This window comes from Mastomys coucha, unplaced genomic scaffold, assembly GCF_008632895.1.
Source record: "Mastomys coucha isolate ucsf_1 unplaced genomic scaffold, UCSF_Mcou_1 pScaffold14, whole genome shotgun sequence".
In the NCBI taxonomy this organism is placed as follows: Eukaryota; Metazoa; Chordata; class Mammalia; order Rodentia; family Muridae; genus Mastomys; species Mastomys coucha.
The window spans coordinates 52,711,000-52,730,463 of record NW_022196896.1 but is presented as its reverse complement, the minus strand read 5'-3'; the positions used below and the strand labels follow the sequence as shown (position 1 = coordinate 52,730,463).

Genomic DNA, 19,464 nt, shown 5'->3' with positions numbered 1-19,464 from the left:
GACCAGGCTGGCCTAGAACTCAGAAATCTGCCTGCCTCTGCCTCCCAAGTGCTGGGATTAAAGGCATACGCCAATACCGCCTGGCTTCATTTGGGTTTTAAATAGCCTTCAGTGTGTGCTGTTCCCATATTCCTTCCTTTGTTCTTCTCTTCCATCCCCTTCCTCCTTAGCCCTCCATTCTAGTTTCTCCCTTATCTCTCCATAACACTGTATTCTGTTGACCCTTCCTTGGAGGATCTTCTCTTGCCTGGTACCTTACTAAGTACCTAACCTCTGTGTTTATATGGATTACAGCACACATTGCAGCTTAAAAGCTAACATTCACAGGTAAGAGAAAACAAGCAATACTTGTCTTTTTGGGTCTGGATTATTTCACTCCTGATTTTTTTTTTTTCTAGCTCTATCCATTTACCTGTGAATTTCACTTTTCTTAAGAGCTGAATGGTCTTTCATTGTGTAAATGTACCACACTTTCATTATCCAATCATCAGTTGGTGAATGTCTAGTCTGCTTTCTATTTCTACTATTATGAATAGAGCAGTAATGAACATGGATGAACATATGTCCCTGTGCTAGGGTGTAGAGTCTTTTGAGTATCTCAAAAGCTGAATCTTGAGGTAGATTAGTTTCCAGCTTCCCGAGGAGCTACCACACTGACTTCCATAGTGCCTGTACAAGTTTGCTCTCCCACCAGCAAGGAATAAGTGTCATTCCCCTGCCATACATGCTTGCCACCATGTGCTGTCATTTGTTTTATTGGCTGGTTTATGGTGAACTCTCAAGTAGTTTTGATTTGTATTTCCCTGGTGACTAAGCATGTTGAACATTTCTTCAAGTGTGAAGCATTGGTGTTTCATTTTTGAGAACACTTTCTTTAGTTCTCCACCCCATTTTTAAATTAGTCTTAATAGTGTTCAGTTTTCTTTAGTTCTTTATATATTGTAGATCCTGTATGTCAGATGTATAATTGGTAAAGATCTTTTCCTATTCTGTAGGCTGTGTTTTGCCCAAATGGCAGTGTCCTTTGCCATAAAAAGCTTTTTAGCTTCATGAGATCTCGCTTTTTTTTTTTTTTTAAAGATTTACTTATTATATGTAAGTACACTGTAGCTGTCTTCAGACACCCCAGAAGAGGGCATCAGATCTTATTATGGATGGTTGCGAGCCACCACGTGGTTGCTGGGATTTGAACTCAGGACCTTTGGAAGAGCAGTCAGTGTTCTTAACCTCTGAGCCATCTCTCCAGCCCCAAGGTGTCACTCATTAATTGTAGGTCTTAGTGCCTCCCATACTGGTGTCCTGTTCAGAATGGCTCTTCCTGTGGCAGTTTCACCTCCCATGTAACCTTTCTATCAAACTCAGTGAGTCTGCTATGTTGCAGTTTTTGATTCATTTGGAGTTGTTTTGTTTGTGTATCACTTTTGTGCCTAGAGCCTGTGAAGAACAGAACAGGGTGTTGAATCTCCTGGAACTGGAATTTTCGATGATCCGTGAGAGTACTCTCACCACAACCACTGGGACATCTCTCCAAGCCCTAGCAATATTCTTAATTGCTCCCTGGATAGTCTTTTTTTTTTTTTTTAATATAGAATGCCTCACGAATTTGCGTGTCATCCTTGTGCAGGGGCCATGCCAATCTTCTCTGCATCATTCCAATTTTAGTATATGTGCTGCCGAAGCGAGCATGGATATTCTTATTTCATTGTGTCACTATCACTTAAAGCGTTCACCAGATCTGAAAGTTTCAGGGCTTTACAAGTACTTTACAAGTATGCCTAAAATATCTAGGAATTTGCATCTCCGCCTTTTCTTTTCACTGTATTTTCTGCCACTAAATCCTGCAGTTATTTCTGCTGATAGTCAATTTTTTTTTCTTTTCTTGTTGGCATCATAATTATTAGTCCCTTAAAACAGTTGATATATTAGAGAAAATCAGGCAATGCATTAGTCCTCTCACACACTTACAATTTGCAGTAGCCAACTATGGTGTAGAAATACTACATATTACATACTGCTTTGAACAATATGATGAAATCTCATACTCTGTGATTTACTTATGATTCATCACTTTGTTCAATGTATTCATGATATATGCTCTACCTGTCTGTCCATTGGTCACTTAATATCTGTATCACTTACTTGTTTTCATTGTGCTTTTGTTTTAAATAACCCTTATTTTACTTAATTTCATCAAAGCACAAATGTATTGATGGTGGTAATTTGAATATGTCAGAGAGAAGCTGTTTAGTGCTTCAGAGCTTTAGGTGTCATCTCGCATCATCATATGTTGAAGGGCACAGGACAGTATAGGAAATAGATAAGAGACAGTGACCGTATTTTCATAACTTTTACTATATAATACATTGTTATAAATTGCTCTTTTGTTGTTGCTTATTGTACCTAATTTGTGAGTTAAACTCCATCACATTGTTACCAGGCAAGTAACTATTCAGATGAAAATCATGAATAAGTTCCCCTGGTATTACCAATTCTAAGTGTAGCTTGCCCCAGGATCTTGTACTCATGGTGTTAAAGCTCTAATCTTTAAATGCCAATGATCCAGTAGCCAAAAGCAGCCGTTACGTCTCTGAACTTAGAATGTATGGATCCTCTGCTCCTAGCTTCTTCTTGGCAGCCTGGACTGATAACTGTGGTTTTCTGGGACTCTCCAGTGGCCAGGATTTGCAGCTCTTCCTTCCTTGTAGCAATTTGCCCTCTTTGGCCTCTGCTCTTTGCCATCTTTCGTTGCCTCAGCAGTTCCTGGTCACAGATTTGCACAATTCTTAATCATCGCCATTCTCTTAAGCTGTCTTCTGTCTGCTGCTGGGTGTACTAGTCCTGTGAATTGTTTGCTCTTTATTCTTCCAGCTCGTGTGCTATATGCGAGATGAGACCAGAAGTAAGCAAGAAACACTCAAAACAAGGCTTTATGTGGGGTTAGGTTGGGGTGGGGCAGTGCACAGGAGAGGACAGGTAGACCCACGCTGTGTCTTGTTTGCTAACCACAGCCTTTTTGTTTAATTAAGCCAGCCTGCCCTAGCTGTTAGTGCTAGGGTCTCTCTGGCCAGATTGAAGACCACTGTGGATGTCCAAGTGTTTGTGAGTGGGAGGAGTGGATCATCATGAGAGGCCATAGGTGGAGTCATATAAAGGTTCTCATGAAACTGTTATGACCAAAGTGAAGTCTCCAGGCGCAAGGTATGTGGAGTGGCTGTGACTAGAACAAAGTCTTTCGTGGTTTGAGGGGCTCGCGTCACAGTTGTGTTTGTCAGTACTTAGAAGGAAATTTCTTGGAGTATTATGCTCATGTGAAGTCTCCTCCATGCATTGGTAGCTGGATTGAGGAAAGGCTCCCTGAGCAGCCTTAACATTTCCCATGTACAGCTCCAGAAATGGCTGCTTGATTGAAAGCTCCCACAGTTTTGCATAGTGGTGTAGCTGAAGTTGTGGTTGCTACCACCAGGGTACACCTTCAAGGGAGGAGGCAGTATCATGCAGAGTCCCACTGTAATTAGGAACCCAGAGGCAGCTCATTTCTGGCCTCCATCTCCGCCCCACCTGGTATAGTTACTTGGTTTTGTTCTCTACAGCTGCCAAAGGGACAGGTAAAGGATTTGGCAGGTTTGAATCAACTAGCCCAACAATTCATGCCTCCATAACTTCAATCGTTTAAACAGGAAGAACATTAAGGGGTGCTTATGATACAGATTTAACAAGAAATTAACATTCTTTAGTGAGCTTTGTCTAACAGTACTTAACCCTGTGCCAAATACCCTTTTACCCTTTTAGAAGGTTGGGTCCCCTGACCTGCCTAGATAGATGTGTGTGTGTTTGTGTGTGTGTGTGTATGTGTGTGTGTGTGTGTGTGTGTAGTCTAAGCTTCTATGGCTTGGTGGGTTTTCTCTGTGATTCTGTGTGCTGAGTGTTTAAATTGAAGACTTAAAAATAATCTATATAGTTTTGCTTTTCAAAATGTGGTTAGTGGATGGCAGCATGGGCAGCTTGGGGATGTACTGAGAAAGCAGAATTCTTGTGTCAGTCCCAGAACTGCAGAGTTAGAGCCTGCATTGTCACAATATCCAGTAAAACATGTACAGTAAGCTGAGATACTGGGCACCTCATTCACATTTCTTGGTTTGACACTTAACACCTATATTAAACTTAACTGCCTAACTAAACTACCTATTTTTCTATTTTCATTTATTTTAGATTTCTGTGTAAGTTTCAAACTATGATATATTGTTATGTAATAAATTGTTGTGAGAAACAGCTGGGGGTTACTGAAGGCAGAACTGTGTCTGAATTAGCTGTGAAGTCCAAAGTATGTGTCCCTTTACAAATGCCAGTTCCTACCTTAAAGCAGAATATTCAGGGAGAGAGGAAGGAGAGAGACAGAGGGGGGAGGGGAGGGGGAAGAGGATAGGGGAAGAAGAGAAGAAGAGAGAAAAGAGAGAGAGAGTGTGTGTGTGTCTGTCCCCAACCTTTCTGTGTGGCAGAGGGATCTGTGATGTGCTTATTTTTACTATTTTCTAATGAGTGGCTTCAGTGTGGTTTTTCTAGAATGATGACAGTATATGCTTAAAACAGCTTGCAGTTTAATACCTATATATAGCTTTTATGAAGCTTTTTTTTTTATGCTCAGGTAACTTTTAGAAACCTAGAAACATTTTTCAGAAGCTTTCCAGAAACTTAATTTTTCCAATTAAAAATTCTACAAGCAATTTGTGAAAATAATTCCAAGAAAACTTAAAATTTCGAATGGAAAGAAGACATTCAAAGTATAAAGAATAATAGGGATCATGTTCTTATATTCATGTTAGTATTTCTGCTGTTTTCTATCTAAAACAGGAATAAGTATTTGCAATAAGGAAAACAAGACTGCCTCAACAAACCTTATGTCTGACGATAAATCTCAAAAGTATCAGATTTTTAAGACATTTAAAAAGGAATGTAGAGTATTAAACTACTTTTGATGTTGAAAACATGAATATCCTTATGAACCAGAAGCTTCTCCACATGCCAGGAGTGGAGGCAGGCCTGGTGCTGAGAAATGAGGATGTATGTGGTCAGAGAAGAATGTCTGGGAATGGAATGAAGACAGCAGGCCTGGAGGGCACTGGTTACAAGACAAGTGTTTGTTTCATTAACACTTAATACGCATACAAAAACTGACGATCTATAAATGGTATTTGTTTCTGAGGCCTTTTGTAGATTAAAGGACATTTTGAGAGTATGAAAGTAAGACCAGTAGAATAACTAGTTTTCTCTTCTCTCTGTGTGTGGTGGTGTGCACGTAAATAATAGGCGTGCATGCTCTTGTGTTCTTATGTGGAGGCTGGAATAGATGTCTGGCATTTTTCCTGTGAATCCCTGTCTCCTGTGTAATCTTCACAGGATTTCTCACTGAACCTGAAGCTTACACTTTGGTTAGGGTGGCTGCCCAGCGATTGTCTGGCTCTGGGGTTGTGGGGATGCACAGCCATGCTTGAATTTTTATAAGGATGCTACAGATTTGAACTCAGCTCCTGACGCTTGGTTAACAAGCGCCCATATTCACTGAGATACCTCTCTAGTCCTAATTAGGATCTTAAAGATTGATTTATAACCATTTACTGCAAGGTATGGCATGGTATTCCCTCAAACTGTTGCCAGTAACATTTAAAAAAACAAAACAAGACAAAGCAGCTTGAGCATGTGATTTCTGTAAGCTTCTGTTAACAATTATATAAAAATTAGAATGCAACTAGAATACAGTCGGGATGTTTTAGTTTTTAATACCTGACTTTCCTTGTTTCTTTCCTTAATTAGGTCCCCGATGGGCTTCCTGGAATATTGGTGTGTTTATTTGCATCAGATGTGCTGGAATTCATAGAAATCTTGGGGTTCATATATCCAGGGTAAAGTCAGTCAACCTAGATCAATGGACACCAGAACAGATACAGGTAAACATTACTTTAACAAAGAATGAGTAAAAATGTATTTTAAATAATTAAAATAATACTTAATCCTTGTGTCTAAGGATTAATAATACTAAAATGCATGCTGAAAAGGCATATGCTAAATAAAAAATGGGAATGTCATTTTACTTATTCACTGATGTTAAATTCTTGTTGAGTATGTGGTAGTCAGTTTTATTTTTTTTTCCTAAAGTATTGATTTCACAATATTTAAAAATGTTTTAATTGAATGAAGACATTTGCCAGTATAATCTCATAGTTTTACCTGCCAGTAGAGGGAGTCTGGGTAAAGATAAATGGAGGGAAGATCACCTCTTGCCTGAAAATTGACTTGAAGGATTTCTCCTCTGTGGAGAAGTATTGTTGGTGTCCAGAGAGGTTTGTAGGAGATGATGACAGTCCAATGAGAAAAGGTTGCTTTGACAGTTTTGCTTTGTGTAGAGCAGTTAACTTCATTATAGATAAAATTTATAATTGTAAGAGTTTGCTATTTTTCCAGGGTGACAGTTTTAAATCTTTAAAATCTTACTTTCTAATTTGTATGTAAAAACAATTACTTTTATTGGTCTTACTGTATAATTTACAGTAAGATTTTTATTTATATTATTATGCCCTTTGAAATTGCCATTTAAAATTCTGAATATATCACTGTACAGCCATCTTTTGGTATCACAAAGGACTATTTCTAGGGTGCCTGGTAGATACCCAAATCCACTGATGCTCAGGTGTTTTTAATAGGTGGAATAATATTTGCATGTGTCCATCCATACTCACTCTTGTGTTTTAAATCATTCTTAGTTTCTTATGAAATTGGATACCTTGTAGATTCCATACAAGTTATTGTTAGACTATTGTTTAAGAAGTAGTGAAAGAAAAGAAAGTATCTGTCTCTCTGCCTCTGTCTCTTTCTCTCCCCATCCTCCCTACACACACACACACACACACACACACACGCACACGCACACGCACACGCACACGTACACACGTACACGTATGCTCAGAACAGATGTGTGATTTGACTTTGATTTCCAGTCTGTAGTAAGATGCTGCTGATGCAATGCTCAAAGATACAGAGGACCAACGGGTATGTTGTTGGACTTCAGTAATATGCATACCTCAGAATTAGAAAAAATAAACTTATTTGGTTGTAAACTAAGATAACAGTAGAATTTCCAAAGATCTTTAGGCTTTAAAGTCAAGTAGAATTGGTTTAACTCTGTCTTAAAATTAGCTTTTGAGCTTATTGCTAGTAAAGGCAAGCCATTGAAGGAAATGCTATCCTGTGAGTGTTTGCACAGTCCAGGGGAGAGGCCACACTGTTTTCATGAGAGGAGTAAGACTTTTCAACACTTCATGAGAGAGATGTTTTTTGTTGTTTTTTTTTTTTGTTTTTGTTTTTTCAGGACAGGGTTTCTCTGTGTAGCCCTGGCTGTCCTGGAACTCACTCTGTAGACCAGGCTGGCCTCGAACTCAGAACTCCGCCTGCCTCTGCCTCCCAAGTGCTGGGATTAAAGGCGTGCACCACCACTGCCCAGCAAGATAGTGCTCTTATTCACTTTTCTGTAGCAGATGTGATAACTAAATGATGTTATGATCTTTCTCAAGAAAGAATTGTGAGTAAATTAATTAATTGTGAGTAAAGTAATTAAGTAAAATGTAAGTTGTATTTGTAAAGATTTATAGAGGAGAAAATGAAGTCACAGGTGTGTGTACTTTTTAATGGCTCATTTTAAACTAAGGACAAGACATAGACTTATTAGGCACTCCAGTTCTTTGGAAATACTTTTCTTCTCAATAAAGCCATTGGGAAGATTTAAATAATAAGATTATTTGAGGCAGGTAATCGTACAACTTAGAGCATACTTTCCCCATCAGAACTGTAGTTAACTGGTTGTCTGTGAAATAAATAATAGGTACATGGCAAGGTACTGACTTATTAAAGGGTGTCGTAGTCGGGGTTCATATTCCTGCACAAACATCATGACGAAGAAGCAAGTTGAGGATGAAAGAGTTTATTCAACTTACACCTCCAAACTCCTGTTCATCACTAAAGGAAGTCAGGACTGAAACGTAAGCAGGTCAGGAAGCAGGAGCTGATGCAGAGGCCGTGGAGGAATATTTTTTACTGGCTTGCTTTCCCTGGCTTGCTCAGCTTGCTTTCTTATAGAACCTAAGACTACCAGCCCAGGGATGGCACCACCTACAAGGAGGGGCCCTCCCCCTTTTGGTCACTAATTGAGAAAATAACTTACAGCTGGATCTCATGGAGGCATTTTCTCAACTGAATCTCCTTTCTCTGTGATAACTCCAGCTTGTGTGAGGTTGACACAAAACCTGCCAGTACAGTTGACCCCTGGCGTAGTCGGCAGGATGTACCAGGCAGTGGTGGCACACACCTTCAATCCCAGCACTTGGGAGGCAGAGGCAGGCGGATTTCCGAGATCCGTGTCAGCCTGGTCTACAGAGTGAGTTCCAGGACAGCCAAGGGAAGCAAGGCAGTAAGTAACATCCCTCCATGGCCTGTGCGTCAGCTCCTGCTTCCTGACCTGCTTGAGCTCCAGTCCTGACTTCCTCTGGTGATCAACAGCAGTGTAGGAATTGAAAGCTGAATAAACCCTTTCCTCCCCAACTTGTTTCTTGGTCATGATGTTTATGCAGGAATAGAAACCCTGAGTAAGACAAAAGATTAGGGATTTAAAAAATAATGTACAATATTTGAACTTAATTTGAACATGATGTTGGGGTACTTTGTGTGAAACTGTGTCTCTGTACTTCCTCACCTATCTAAGGCATTCTCTGATTGGCTTTAATAAAAATATGATGGCCAATTAGCTGGGCAGGAAGTGGAAGGTAAAACTTCTGAGAAGGAGAAAGGAACTCTGGGAAGAAGGAAGGCCTTTTGCTTGGAGACATGGGTGGAGACAGATTGATCAGAGGCCTAGAATGTATAGCTAGTCACATGGCTGAGTGGGGCTAGATGTTCAGGTTAACTTAGATGAGCTAGTTGAGAGTCTGCCCAGCTAAGGCCTAAGGCTTTGAAATATTAAAAGGTCTGTGTGGTTATTTCGGGAAAAGCTGGTTAAGGAATAATTGCCACTGTGTTAATTTCTAGCATTGATTAATATACATATGTATATATATGGCATAATAATCATTTAATCTATAATTAGGGTCCAGCATGGGGGCAATTAATTTAGTGTTATCTGTCAACTTTTTGAAATAAGAACTCTTTTGGACTTTAAGACTTTATAATTGTTTGTCACTAGTGAATGCTCTGCCTGGCCCATAGTCTACAGAATTGTTCGTCCCATTGTGCCGTGATGAGAAGTGAGGCTGGGATGTTTTCAGGAATCCACTGATAATCAGTGCATTACTTTAGAAAAATTACATAGCTGGTGGGCCAGCCTACATTTCGTGGTTGACCTTGTGAGTACTTGTAAGCCATTTAGAAAAATACTGTCTTGAAAAAATATGTTTTGAGATGATCAAACAAAAACAAGTAAGGAGTTGTTGATAATGCTGAGTTTCCAGACTATAAAGTTCAGTCTATATTTTATCTTAGTACATTTCAAGGCAAATGATTCCAGCAAGGCAGGAGAAAAAGTAATTAAAATGGGTTGCTGAAGTTAGACCTGTATGATTTCCCCAGGGAACTTGGTTTCCAGAGGCATCAATGATTTCCCCAGGGAACTTGGTTCCGGAGGCATCAATGATTTCATTTGTAGAATAAGAAGAGTAATGTTGTCTCCTTTGTAGGGAGAATAAGTTTGTATGGGTGAAACATGAGATAGTATAGTATCTGACACTTGGTCCATTTATCCTTTATATAAAATTTTCAACATTGTTGCCCTGAAACACCTTATAATAAATTGTAAGCAATTTAACTTCTTTCTGATAATCTGTTGTGATGAGTTGGTTTCTAAATTTACTACTAAGGGTCTATTGTACTATATAATCGAATATAATGAATTTCATTTTGAGAGTACTATCCACTATATAAACAAACTCAAAGAAAAAAAATCACATGATCATCTCCATAGATGCAGAAAAATCTTTTGACAAAATACAACATCCCTTCCTGTTAAAAGTATTGGAGAGATCAGGAAGGCCCATACCTAAACATAATAAAAGCAATTTACTGTAAACCAACAGCCAATATCAAATTAAATGGAGACATACTTGAAGCTATCCCACTGAAATCGGGGACAAACAAGGCTGTCCACTCACCCCATATGTATTCACTATAGTACTGGAAGTGCTAGCTAGAACAATAAGGCAACAAAAAGACATCAAGAGGATACAGATTGGCAAAGAAGAAATAAAGGTATCTTTATTTACTGATGATATGACAATATGCATAAGCGACCCCAAAAATTCTACCAGAGAACTTCTCCAGCTGATAAAGAATTTCAGCAAAGTGACCGGATATAAAATTAACTCAAATAAATCAGTAGCCTTCCTTTATACAAATGATAAACAGGCTGAGAAAGAAATTAGGGAAACAACTCCTTTCACAATAGCCACAAATAATACAAAATATCTTGCGGTAACTCTAACCAAACAAGTGAAAGACCTGTATGACAATAACTTCAAGTCTCTTAAGAAAGAAATTGAAGAAATCTCAGAAGATCTCAAAAAATGGAGAGATTGCGCATGCTCATGGATTGGCAAAGTTAATATAGTAAAAATGGCTATCCTACCAAAGGCAATCTACAGATTCAATGCAATCTCCATCAAAATTCCAACACAATTCTTCAAGACGTGGAAAAAGCAATTCTCAAATTCATCTGGAAAAGCAAAAAACCCAGAATAGCCAAAACAATTCTTAACAATAAAAGAACTGGGAATTAACCATCTCTGACTTCAAGCTTTACTACAGAGCAATAGTGATAAAAACTGCATGGTATTGGTACAGAGACAGACACGTTGATCAGTGGAATCCAATTGAAGACCCAGAAATAAAACCACGTACTTAAAATCACTTGATCTTTGACAAAGATGCCAAAAATATACAGTAGAAAAAAGAAAGCATCTTCAATAAATGGTGCTGGTCTAACTGTCTGTCTGTATGTAGAAGAGTGAAAATAGACCCATACTTGTCACCTTGTACAAAGCTCAAGTTCAAGTGGATCAAGGACCTCAACATAGAACCTGAACACTGAATCTAGTAGAAGAGAAAGTGGGAAAGAGCCTTGAACTCATTGACACGGGGAAATTTCCTAAACAGAACTTCAGTGGTTCATGTTCTAATATCAAGAATCTATAGATGCCCCAGTGTAGGGGAATCTAGGGCAGGGGGGTGGGAGTGGGTGGGTGAGTGGAGGAACACCCTCATAGAAGCAGGTGGTGGGGATGGGGTAGGGGGGTTCTTGGAGGGGATAACATTTGAGATGTAAATAAAGAAAATATCCAATTAAAAAAAAAGAATCGATAAATGGGACCTCATGAAACTGGAAAGCTTCTGTACCTCAAAGGACATAGTCAATAAGACAAATTGGCAACCTATAGATTAGGAAAAAAAACTTCACTAACCCCCACATCTGATAGAGGACTAATATCCAAAATACATAAAGAACTCAAGAAGTTGACCACCAAAACACCAAACAACCCAATCAGAAAATAGGGTGTAGAACTAAGCAGAGTATTCACAACAGAGGAATCTCAAATGGCTGAGAAGCACCTAAAGAAATGTTCAAAGTCCTTAGTGATCAGAGAAATGCAAATCAAAACAACTCTGAGATTCCACCTTACACCAATCATAATGGTGTAAAGATCAAAACCTCAGGTGACAGCACATGTTGGCGAGGATGTGGAGAGAGAGGAACACTCCTTCATTGCTGGTGGGATTACAAACTGGTACAACCACTCTGGAAATCAATCTGGAGGTTCCTCTGAAAATTGGAAATAGATCTACCTGAAGACCCAGCTATACCACTCTAGGGAATATACCTAAAAGATGACCCACCATGCTACAGGAGCACATGTTCCCCTATATTCATGGCAGCCTTATTTGTAATAGCCGGAAGCTGGAAACAACCCAGATGTCTCATGACAGAAGAATGGATACAAAAAATGTGGTTCATTTACAAAATGGAATACTACTCAGCTATTAAGAATGAGGACATCCTGAGTTTTTCAGGCAAATGGAGGGAACTAGAAAATATCATCCTGAGTGATATGTATGTAGTGGTATGTACTCACTAATAAGTGAATATTACACCTCCCCCCCAAAAAAAGGGACAGAATACCCAAGATACAGTCCACAGAACTCAAAAAGGATGAAGGTCTCAAGTGAGGATGTCTCAGTCCCACTTGGGAGGGAGAAGAAAGCAATCACAAATGGGGAGGGAGGAACCTAGGAAGGTTCGGGGGTCTAGGGTGGAGAGGGGAACCTGATCTGGCACTGGCCTGATCTGGTACTGGGTGAGGGAAAAGGACTGACTTGAGGGCCAGCAGAAAGAATGGAAATATGCAACCTCAGGAGGTAGATGCAACCTCAGGAGGTAGGAGGTTGGGGGGGACCCTCCAGAATGTACCAGAGACCTGGTAGGTGAGGGACTCTCAGGACTCAAAAGAAGGGACCTTAGATGAAATGCCCAACAGTAGGGAAGAGGAACTTATAGAGCCCACCTCCAGCAGGAAGACAGGGCATCAAATGAAGGAGGGGGTCGCCATCCCACAGTCAAAACTCTGACCCATAATTATTCCTTCCTGAAAGAACTACAGGGATGGAAATGGAGAAGAACCTGAGGTTAAAGAAGGTCCAATGACAGGCCCAAAGTGGGATCCAGCTCAAGGGGAGGTCCCAAGACCTGACACTATTACTGAGGATATGGAGTGCTCACAGAAATGAACCTAGCATGACTGCAGTCTGGAAGACCCAACAAGCAGCTGTGGAAGTCAGATGTAGATATTTGCACCCAACCAATGGACAGAAGCAGCTGACCCCTGTGGTTGAATTAGGGTAGAGCTGGAAGAAGCTGAGGACAAGGGCCACCCTGTAGGAGGACTAGCAGTCTCAATTAACTTGGAATCCCAAACACTGGACCTCCAACCAGGCAGCATATACCAACTGATATGAGGCCCCCAACACATAAGCAGCAGAGGATAGGTTCAATCAGGGGTGATGCACCTAACCCTCAAGAGACTGGAGGCCCTAAGGAGTTAACAGGTCAGGTGGGGTGGGAGGTGGGGAGTAGAGGGATGGAGACATCCTTGTGGAGACAGGGGAGTGGGGAGAAGGGATGTGGAACAGTCAGAGGGTGGATGGGGGGGGGGGATAAAATCTGGCATGTAAAAAAATAAAAAATGGAGAGTACTAGTCAAAAATAGTATTTCATTTATAATGGCTAATCTTGATTGCAAACTTTACTAGGATTAGGAATTACTATGGTAACAAAACTCTGGGCAAGTTTTTGAGGGAGTATGCAAATTAGGTTAATTGAGGTGGAAAGACCCACCCTAAGTGTGGGCTTCACCATTTGATGAGCTGGGGTCCCTTTCTGAAGAAAAGGGAGCAGGTGGCAAGCTCCCCCTGCTCTTGCTGCCATGCCTTCCCTGAATCATTCCCTAGAATAATTGTCATGAGTGAATGCTCTGCCTGCCCTTAGTCCATGGACTTTGCCCAGCATTTGTCACAAGGAGTCAAGTAGCTAATACAAATGGCCAAGCATTTTGGTCTGAATAGTTAGATAAGAGCTGCTGTCTGTCTTTTGAAATTGCTTTTTATTCAAATCTAAAGGTCTATCATATTCTTGTGATGGTAAGAATGTTCAGAAATGCCAATTTGATACTATGGCATTTTATATTATTAGTTTATTTACTACTTAAAAAGATTGCCATGTCCCAGAGAAGGATTCACAGATCTTGGTGAGCTTTTATGAGTGTTGGCCTTAGTGGAGGTAGAACAAACATCTCTCACTGCAGAGTTTCCCTGTGTCAGTTTCCAATCAAATTTTCCAAGGACAAACCTTATACTGATTTCTCTCTACAAATTAGTTCTTTAGGGATTTTTTTGGGTATCCCCTTGTGGGTATAAAAACCTGTTTGACAGCATTCCAATAGGTCACTCATGAAAAAGTGTGAGTCCACCAAAGTCTAGCTTGAGTATCCAGTGAACTTAATGAACTTACTACTAAGAGTAAGGATGAGGGTTTACTTGCAGGAACATGGGGTGTCTCCCAAACACTACCAGTAAACAGTCTTACCACAGCATAGTGAGTTCTCTCCTATAGCTGTAGAGGTGAAGGTCCCTCTCCTAATTCATTTTCTATAGTCTGTATATGCTAGCACCTCCAGAGACTATGAGGCTATATACAATTAGGAAAGAGCTATATACAGGTAGATAGGGGGTATTGTAATGAAGGGAGTGGTAGAAATCTAGTGACTCTCCCTCTGTCTTTCTTTAAGGGAATGTTCATAGTCAACAAGCCAGATCTGGGGTGTCTCTTGCAAGAGTTGCAATCTGATGCAGATGACAGCTCTTATGCTGAGAGGACAGTGCTGTGTATACATTGAAACCTGTGTTTTGGAAGTCAGTCCTATGTAGTCTTCATTCAGATTTAGAAAAGCAATGGTTGCATTGTGGATTAGTGTTCTGTAATTAGAATAGTTTCCTAAAGGCTTTTTGATGTAAAAACACTTAGGTGTTTATTAGTCAAAGTAAGAGAAACAACTTCACCACGTTTAAATCTGCTCTGTGTCACCTTTATGATCACTATTACCAGTCCTATAATATTCATATAATCATGCTTTTTCTTTTCAAAGATGCTAATCTTTTTAAAAAATGCCTTACCAAAAGATCTAACCAGACCCCAGCCCAGTTAAACTATGAAGTTTGAGGTATATATGGTTCTATAATGTAGCCACTTAGAAAGTAATATTAATATCTCAGGGTTACCTATTAATTCCTATTAGATATGCATGTTCTCATGACACACGCACATGTATACATGCACACATACACACACACACACACACTGATGTTGTACTTTCAGTTTTTTCTTTTTTTAGGCTTTCTAATAACATTTTTTAATTAGATATTTTCTTTATTTACATTTCAAATGTTATCCCCTTTCCTCTTTTCCCCTCCAAAAACCCCCATCCAATCTCCCCTCCCCCTGCTCATTAACCCACCCATTCCCACTTCCCTGTCCTGGAATTCCCCTGTACTGGGGCATCAAGCCTTCATGGGACCAAGGGCCTCTCCTTCATTGATGTCCAACAAGGCCATCCTCTGCTACATAATGCAGCTGGAGCCATGGGTCCCTCCATGTGTACTCTTTGGTTGTATAGTTTAGTTCCTGGGAGCTCTGGGGGTACTGGTTGATTCATATTGTTGTTCCTCCTATGGTGCTGCAAATCCCTTCAGCTCCTTGGGTCCTTTCTCTAACTCCTCTATTGGGGACCCTGTACTTAGTCCAATGGGTGGCTGTGAGCATCCACCTCTATATTTGTCAGGTACTGGCAGAGCCTCTCAGGAGACAGCTGTATCAAGCTCCTGTCAGCAAGCTCTTGTTGGCATCCACAATAGTGTCTAGGTTTGGTGACTGTATATGCAATGGATCTCCAGGTGGGGCAGTCTCTGGATGGCCTTTTCTTCAGTCTCTGCTCCACACTTTGTCTCTGTGTCTTTTCCTGTGTTCCCCCCTTCTAAGAAGAACCAAAGTATTCACACTTTGGTCTTCCTTCATTTTGAGCTTCATGTGGTCTGTGAATTGTATCTTGGGTATTCCGTGCTTCTGGGTCAATATCTACTTATCAGTGAGTGCATACCATGTATGTTCTTTTGTGATTGAGTTACCTCACTCAGGATGATATATTCTAGTTCCATCCATTTGCCTAAGAATTTCATGAATTCATTGTTTTTAATAGCTCCATTGTGTAAATGTACCAAATTTCTGTATCCATTCCTCTGTTGAAGAACATCTGGGTTTTTTCCAGCTTCTGGCTGTTATAAATAAGGCTGCTATGAACATAGTGGAGTGTGTGTCCTTATTACATGTTGGAGCATCTTCTGGGTATGTGCCCAGGAGTAGTATAGTTGGATCCTCTGGTAGTACTATGTCCAATTTTCTGAGGAACTGCCAAACTGATTTCCAGAGTGGTTGTACCAGCTTGCAATCCCATCAGTAATGAAGGAGTGTTCTCTTTCTCCACATCCTTGCCAGCATCTGCTGTCACCTGAGTTTTGATCTTAGCCATTCTGACTGGTTGTGAGGTGGAATCTCAGGGTTGTTTTGATATTTATTTCCCTGATGACTAAGGATGTTGAACATTTCTTTAGGTGCTTCTCAGCCATCTGGTATTCCTCAGTTGAGAATTCTTTATTTAGCTCTGTACCCCATTTTTAATAGTATTATTTGGTTCTCTGGAGTCTGACTTCTTGAGTTCTTTGTATATATTAGATATTCTATCAGATGTATGATTGGTAAAGTTCTTTTCACAATCTTTGGGTTGCCGTTTTGTCCTATTGATAGTGTCCTTTGCCTTACAGAAGCTTTGCAATTTTTTTAAAAAAAGATTTATTTTATTTATTTTATGTGTGTGAGTACTCTGTAGCTGTGCAGATGGCCATGAGCCATGTGTGAGGCTGCTGGGAATTGAACAGTGGACCTCTCCAGGCCCTGCTTGCTCCGGCCCTGCTGAAGTTTTGCAATTTTATGAGGTCCCATTTGTCCATTCTTGATCTTAGAGCATAAGCTATTGGTGTTCTGTTCAGGAAAATTTCCCCTGTGCCTATATGGTCAAAGTTCTTCCCCACTTTCTTTTCTATTAGTTTCAGTGTATCTGGTTTTATGTGGAGGTCCTTGATCCACTTGGACTTGAGCTTTGTACAAGGAGATAGGAAGAGATTGATTTGCATTCTTTTCTACATGCTAACCGCCAGTTGAGCCAGCACCATTTGTTGAAAATGCTGTCTTTTTTTTCCACTGGATGTTTTTTTTTAGCTCCTTTGTCAAAGATCAAGTGACCCTAGGTGTGTGGTTTTATTTCTGGGTCTTCAATTCTATTCCATTGATCAATGTGTCTGTCTCTGTTTCTGTTTCAAGATATGTGTAATATCTTGAAACTGTGAGGACAGCTGGTTAGTGCCATCTTCCTTCTTCCCTCCAAATGAGAGCTGTCTTTTGTCTCACCTTTGGCCTTTCATCTTCATCTCTGCCCGTCCTCTGCTTGGGCTCTCTCTTCCATTGTTCGCTATTGTAACTTTTAGAAACCTTATTCTCCCCAACAGTTCTCTCTGGATCTGTGATCCTGAATTGTTAGATTTTGGGGAGAGATTTGTTATTAGCTTTGTGTATACTGTAGCTGAAGTGATCAAGTTGTAACAGAAATGTGTTATTTAGGTGACAGTTCTGAATGTGCCAGTTCAAGATTAGGCTTTATTGCTTTTGGCTATATTGAGGTCAATGGATGGCAATGGTGGGAGTGCATGATGAAGGGAACTGTCCTGTGAGTCGTGAGAGGCCTTAATGACTCCCACTGGCTCCACTGAAAGGTCCCATTGCCAGCTTAGGGGTTTGTAGCCCCTTAGGATGAACAACAACATGAATTAACTAGTACCCTCGGAGCTCCCAGGGTCTCAACCACCAACCAAGGACTGCACATAGAGGGGTCTGATTGTTCAAGCAGCATGTGTATGGTAGAGGATTGCAAAATCGATCATCAATAGGAGGAGAGGACCTCGGCCCTGTGAAGGTTCTGTGCCCCAGTGTAGGGGAATGTCAGGGCCAGAAAGTGAGAGAGGGCGGGGTGGCAGGCATGGGGAGGGGAGAGGCAACAGGGGTTTGTTTTTGTTTGTTTTTTTGTTTTTTGGAGGGGAAACTGGGAAAGGAGAAATTCGCATGTAAATAAAGAAAATATCTAAAATAAAAAAAAAAAAAAAGAAAGAAAGGTCCCATTGCCTCCCAGTGGTGCCACTTTGGGAAGCAGGCCCTTAACAAATGGACCTCTGGGAACACTATAGCAGTGTTCTCTACTTTTATGTGGAATTGAGCCATTAAAGTGAAAGGTGGTGTTTTGGGGGGAAAGCTTTGAGTAGACTCTCAGAAGGTACCATTCCAGAGCAGTGAATTCACTCACGTGGAATTCTAGGCCGCACCCTCTCTTACCAGGCTTCCATGGGAATCTTTCTAACTATAAACTAGGAAAATTCTAGACTAAACTCTAGTAAATTTGATCTTAAGTTGTTAGTGTTAGTCCTGGAAATGTCAGCACTGTGTAAGCATTTCATTTTTGTAAATATTAGAACTGCCCACAAAATGTCAGGAATTTTAGTTTTAGGAAGTTATAAGTACAAAGGTGGGATGCTTTCACAGTAAATGACATTTAAGAAATCATGGAGTCACATGTGTTTGTAAGATGAAGTATTAAATATAATGCCTCTGTTTGAAACTTGAATAATTAACCTTATAGTTAGGATTTAAATTACTATCTTAAAGAGAAAAATATATGTTAGAAATAGTAACTGTTACTTAGGATTTGTGTATGTGTGTGTCAGAATTACTTTTGTTTATGTGAATAATTTAGACTTGCCATCTTTTTTATTACAGTGCATGCAAGATATGGGAAATACTAAAGCAAGACTACTTTATGAAGCCAATCTTCCAGAGAACTTTCGAAGACCACAGACAGATCAGTATCCTTTGCATTTGTATATTGTATGTGTAAAATGAGTTAGCACACTTTTCCCATTAACATTGTATGTTGATATTTAAGAAGAAGTGTATTATAGTATCATTAATTAAAAATGAAAATGTTATACACACAGGGGTACGTATAATTCCACCAGTGCTCAGGTGGTAGAGGCGTAAGGTCCTAACTGTGCCAACTTACAAGTTTGCTCCATAGTGAGAACCTGTTCATGGAAACCAGGAGTGGAGCATGTAGCCCACTTCCTGAGTGGTTTTGCTGTAAGCAGTTTGTAGGAAATGAGAGCAACCTTAAACCAGTATAGCCCTTCTTTAAGTGGTTTCCATGCAATTGAAAAAGAAAATAATGTTGTAATGCATTTTAATGTTTCCTAAATAGTTTTCTGTTAATAATTAGGAAAGTCTTAATGCTTTCACCTGCCTGAGTCTTTTATTTTTATAAAACAGTATCAAACAGGTAAACTTTGACCCTGTATAATTTTATTTCTTAATATTTTTGACTAAGTGGAAACCTTAGTTGTAGCTATTGAACTCATGCATTCCTTGTCTTTGCAAGAAAAAATTTGGCCACTATTTTAACATATAGGAAGTTCTGAGTTTTGCCCTTCATGATATAGCTGGTAAGGTAGGAAAAATCAGCCACTTAATTATTCTGAGTTGATAATTCATTTAGGATGTAAACATAGCCATTACATTATAGTTCATTTACCCAGTGCTGAGCATTAACTGGGTGTTGAGAGGAATTTAAAGAATCAGTACATAGCATGTAGCATGCCCTTTTTGTTGTACTCTGAGTACTGCATGGGTGCTAGCTAATTGTAGAATGAACCTGAACTAACCTGAGGGTGCTACAA

The 19,464-nt window shown here is 39.9% G+C and overlaps 1 protein-coding gene and 1 non-coding gene across 9 annotated transcripts in view; one reads left to right on the top strand and one right to left on the bottom strand.

The window, feature by feature from the left end:
* Smap1 (small ArfGAP 1) overlaps positions 1–19,464 on the top strand; it is a 77,591-nt gene that overhangs the window by 25,400 nt on the left and 32,727 nt on the right. For all 8 annotated transcript variants that reach the window (XM_031367044.1, XM_031367048.1, XM_031367042.1 and 5 more), the window contains exons 2-3: positions 5,809–5,942; positions 18,512–18,597. In XM_031367044.1, the coding sequence (XP_031222904.1) occupies positions 5,809–5,942; positions 18,512–18,597 (220 nt within the window). The remainder of the gene's footprint in view (positions 1–5,808; positions 5,943–18,511; positions 18,598–19,464) is intronic.
* Positions 1,580–1,686, bottom strand: LOC116089530. The gene has a single exon (XR_004118335.1). It is a non-coding gene; the product is annotated as a U6 spliceosomal RNA (small nuclear RNA).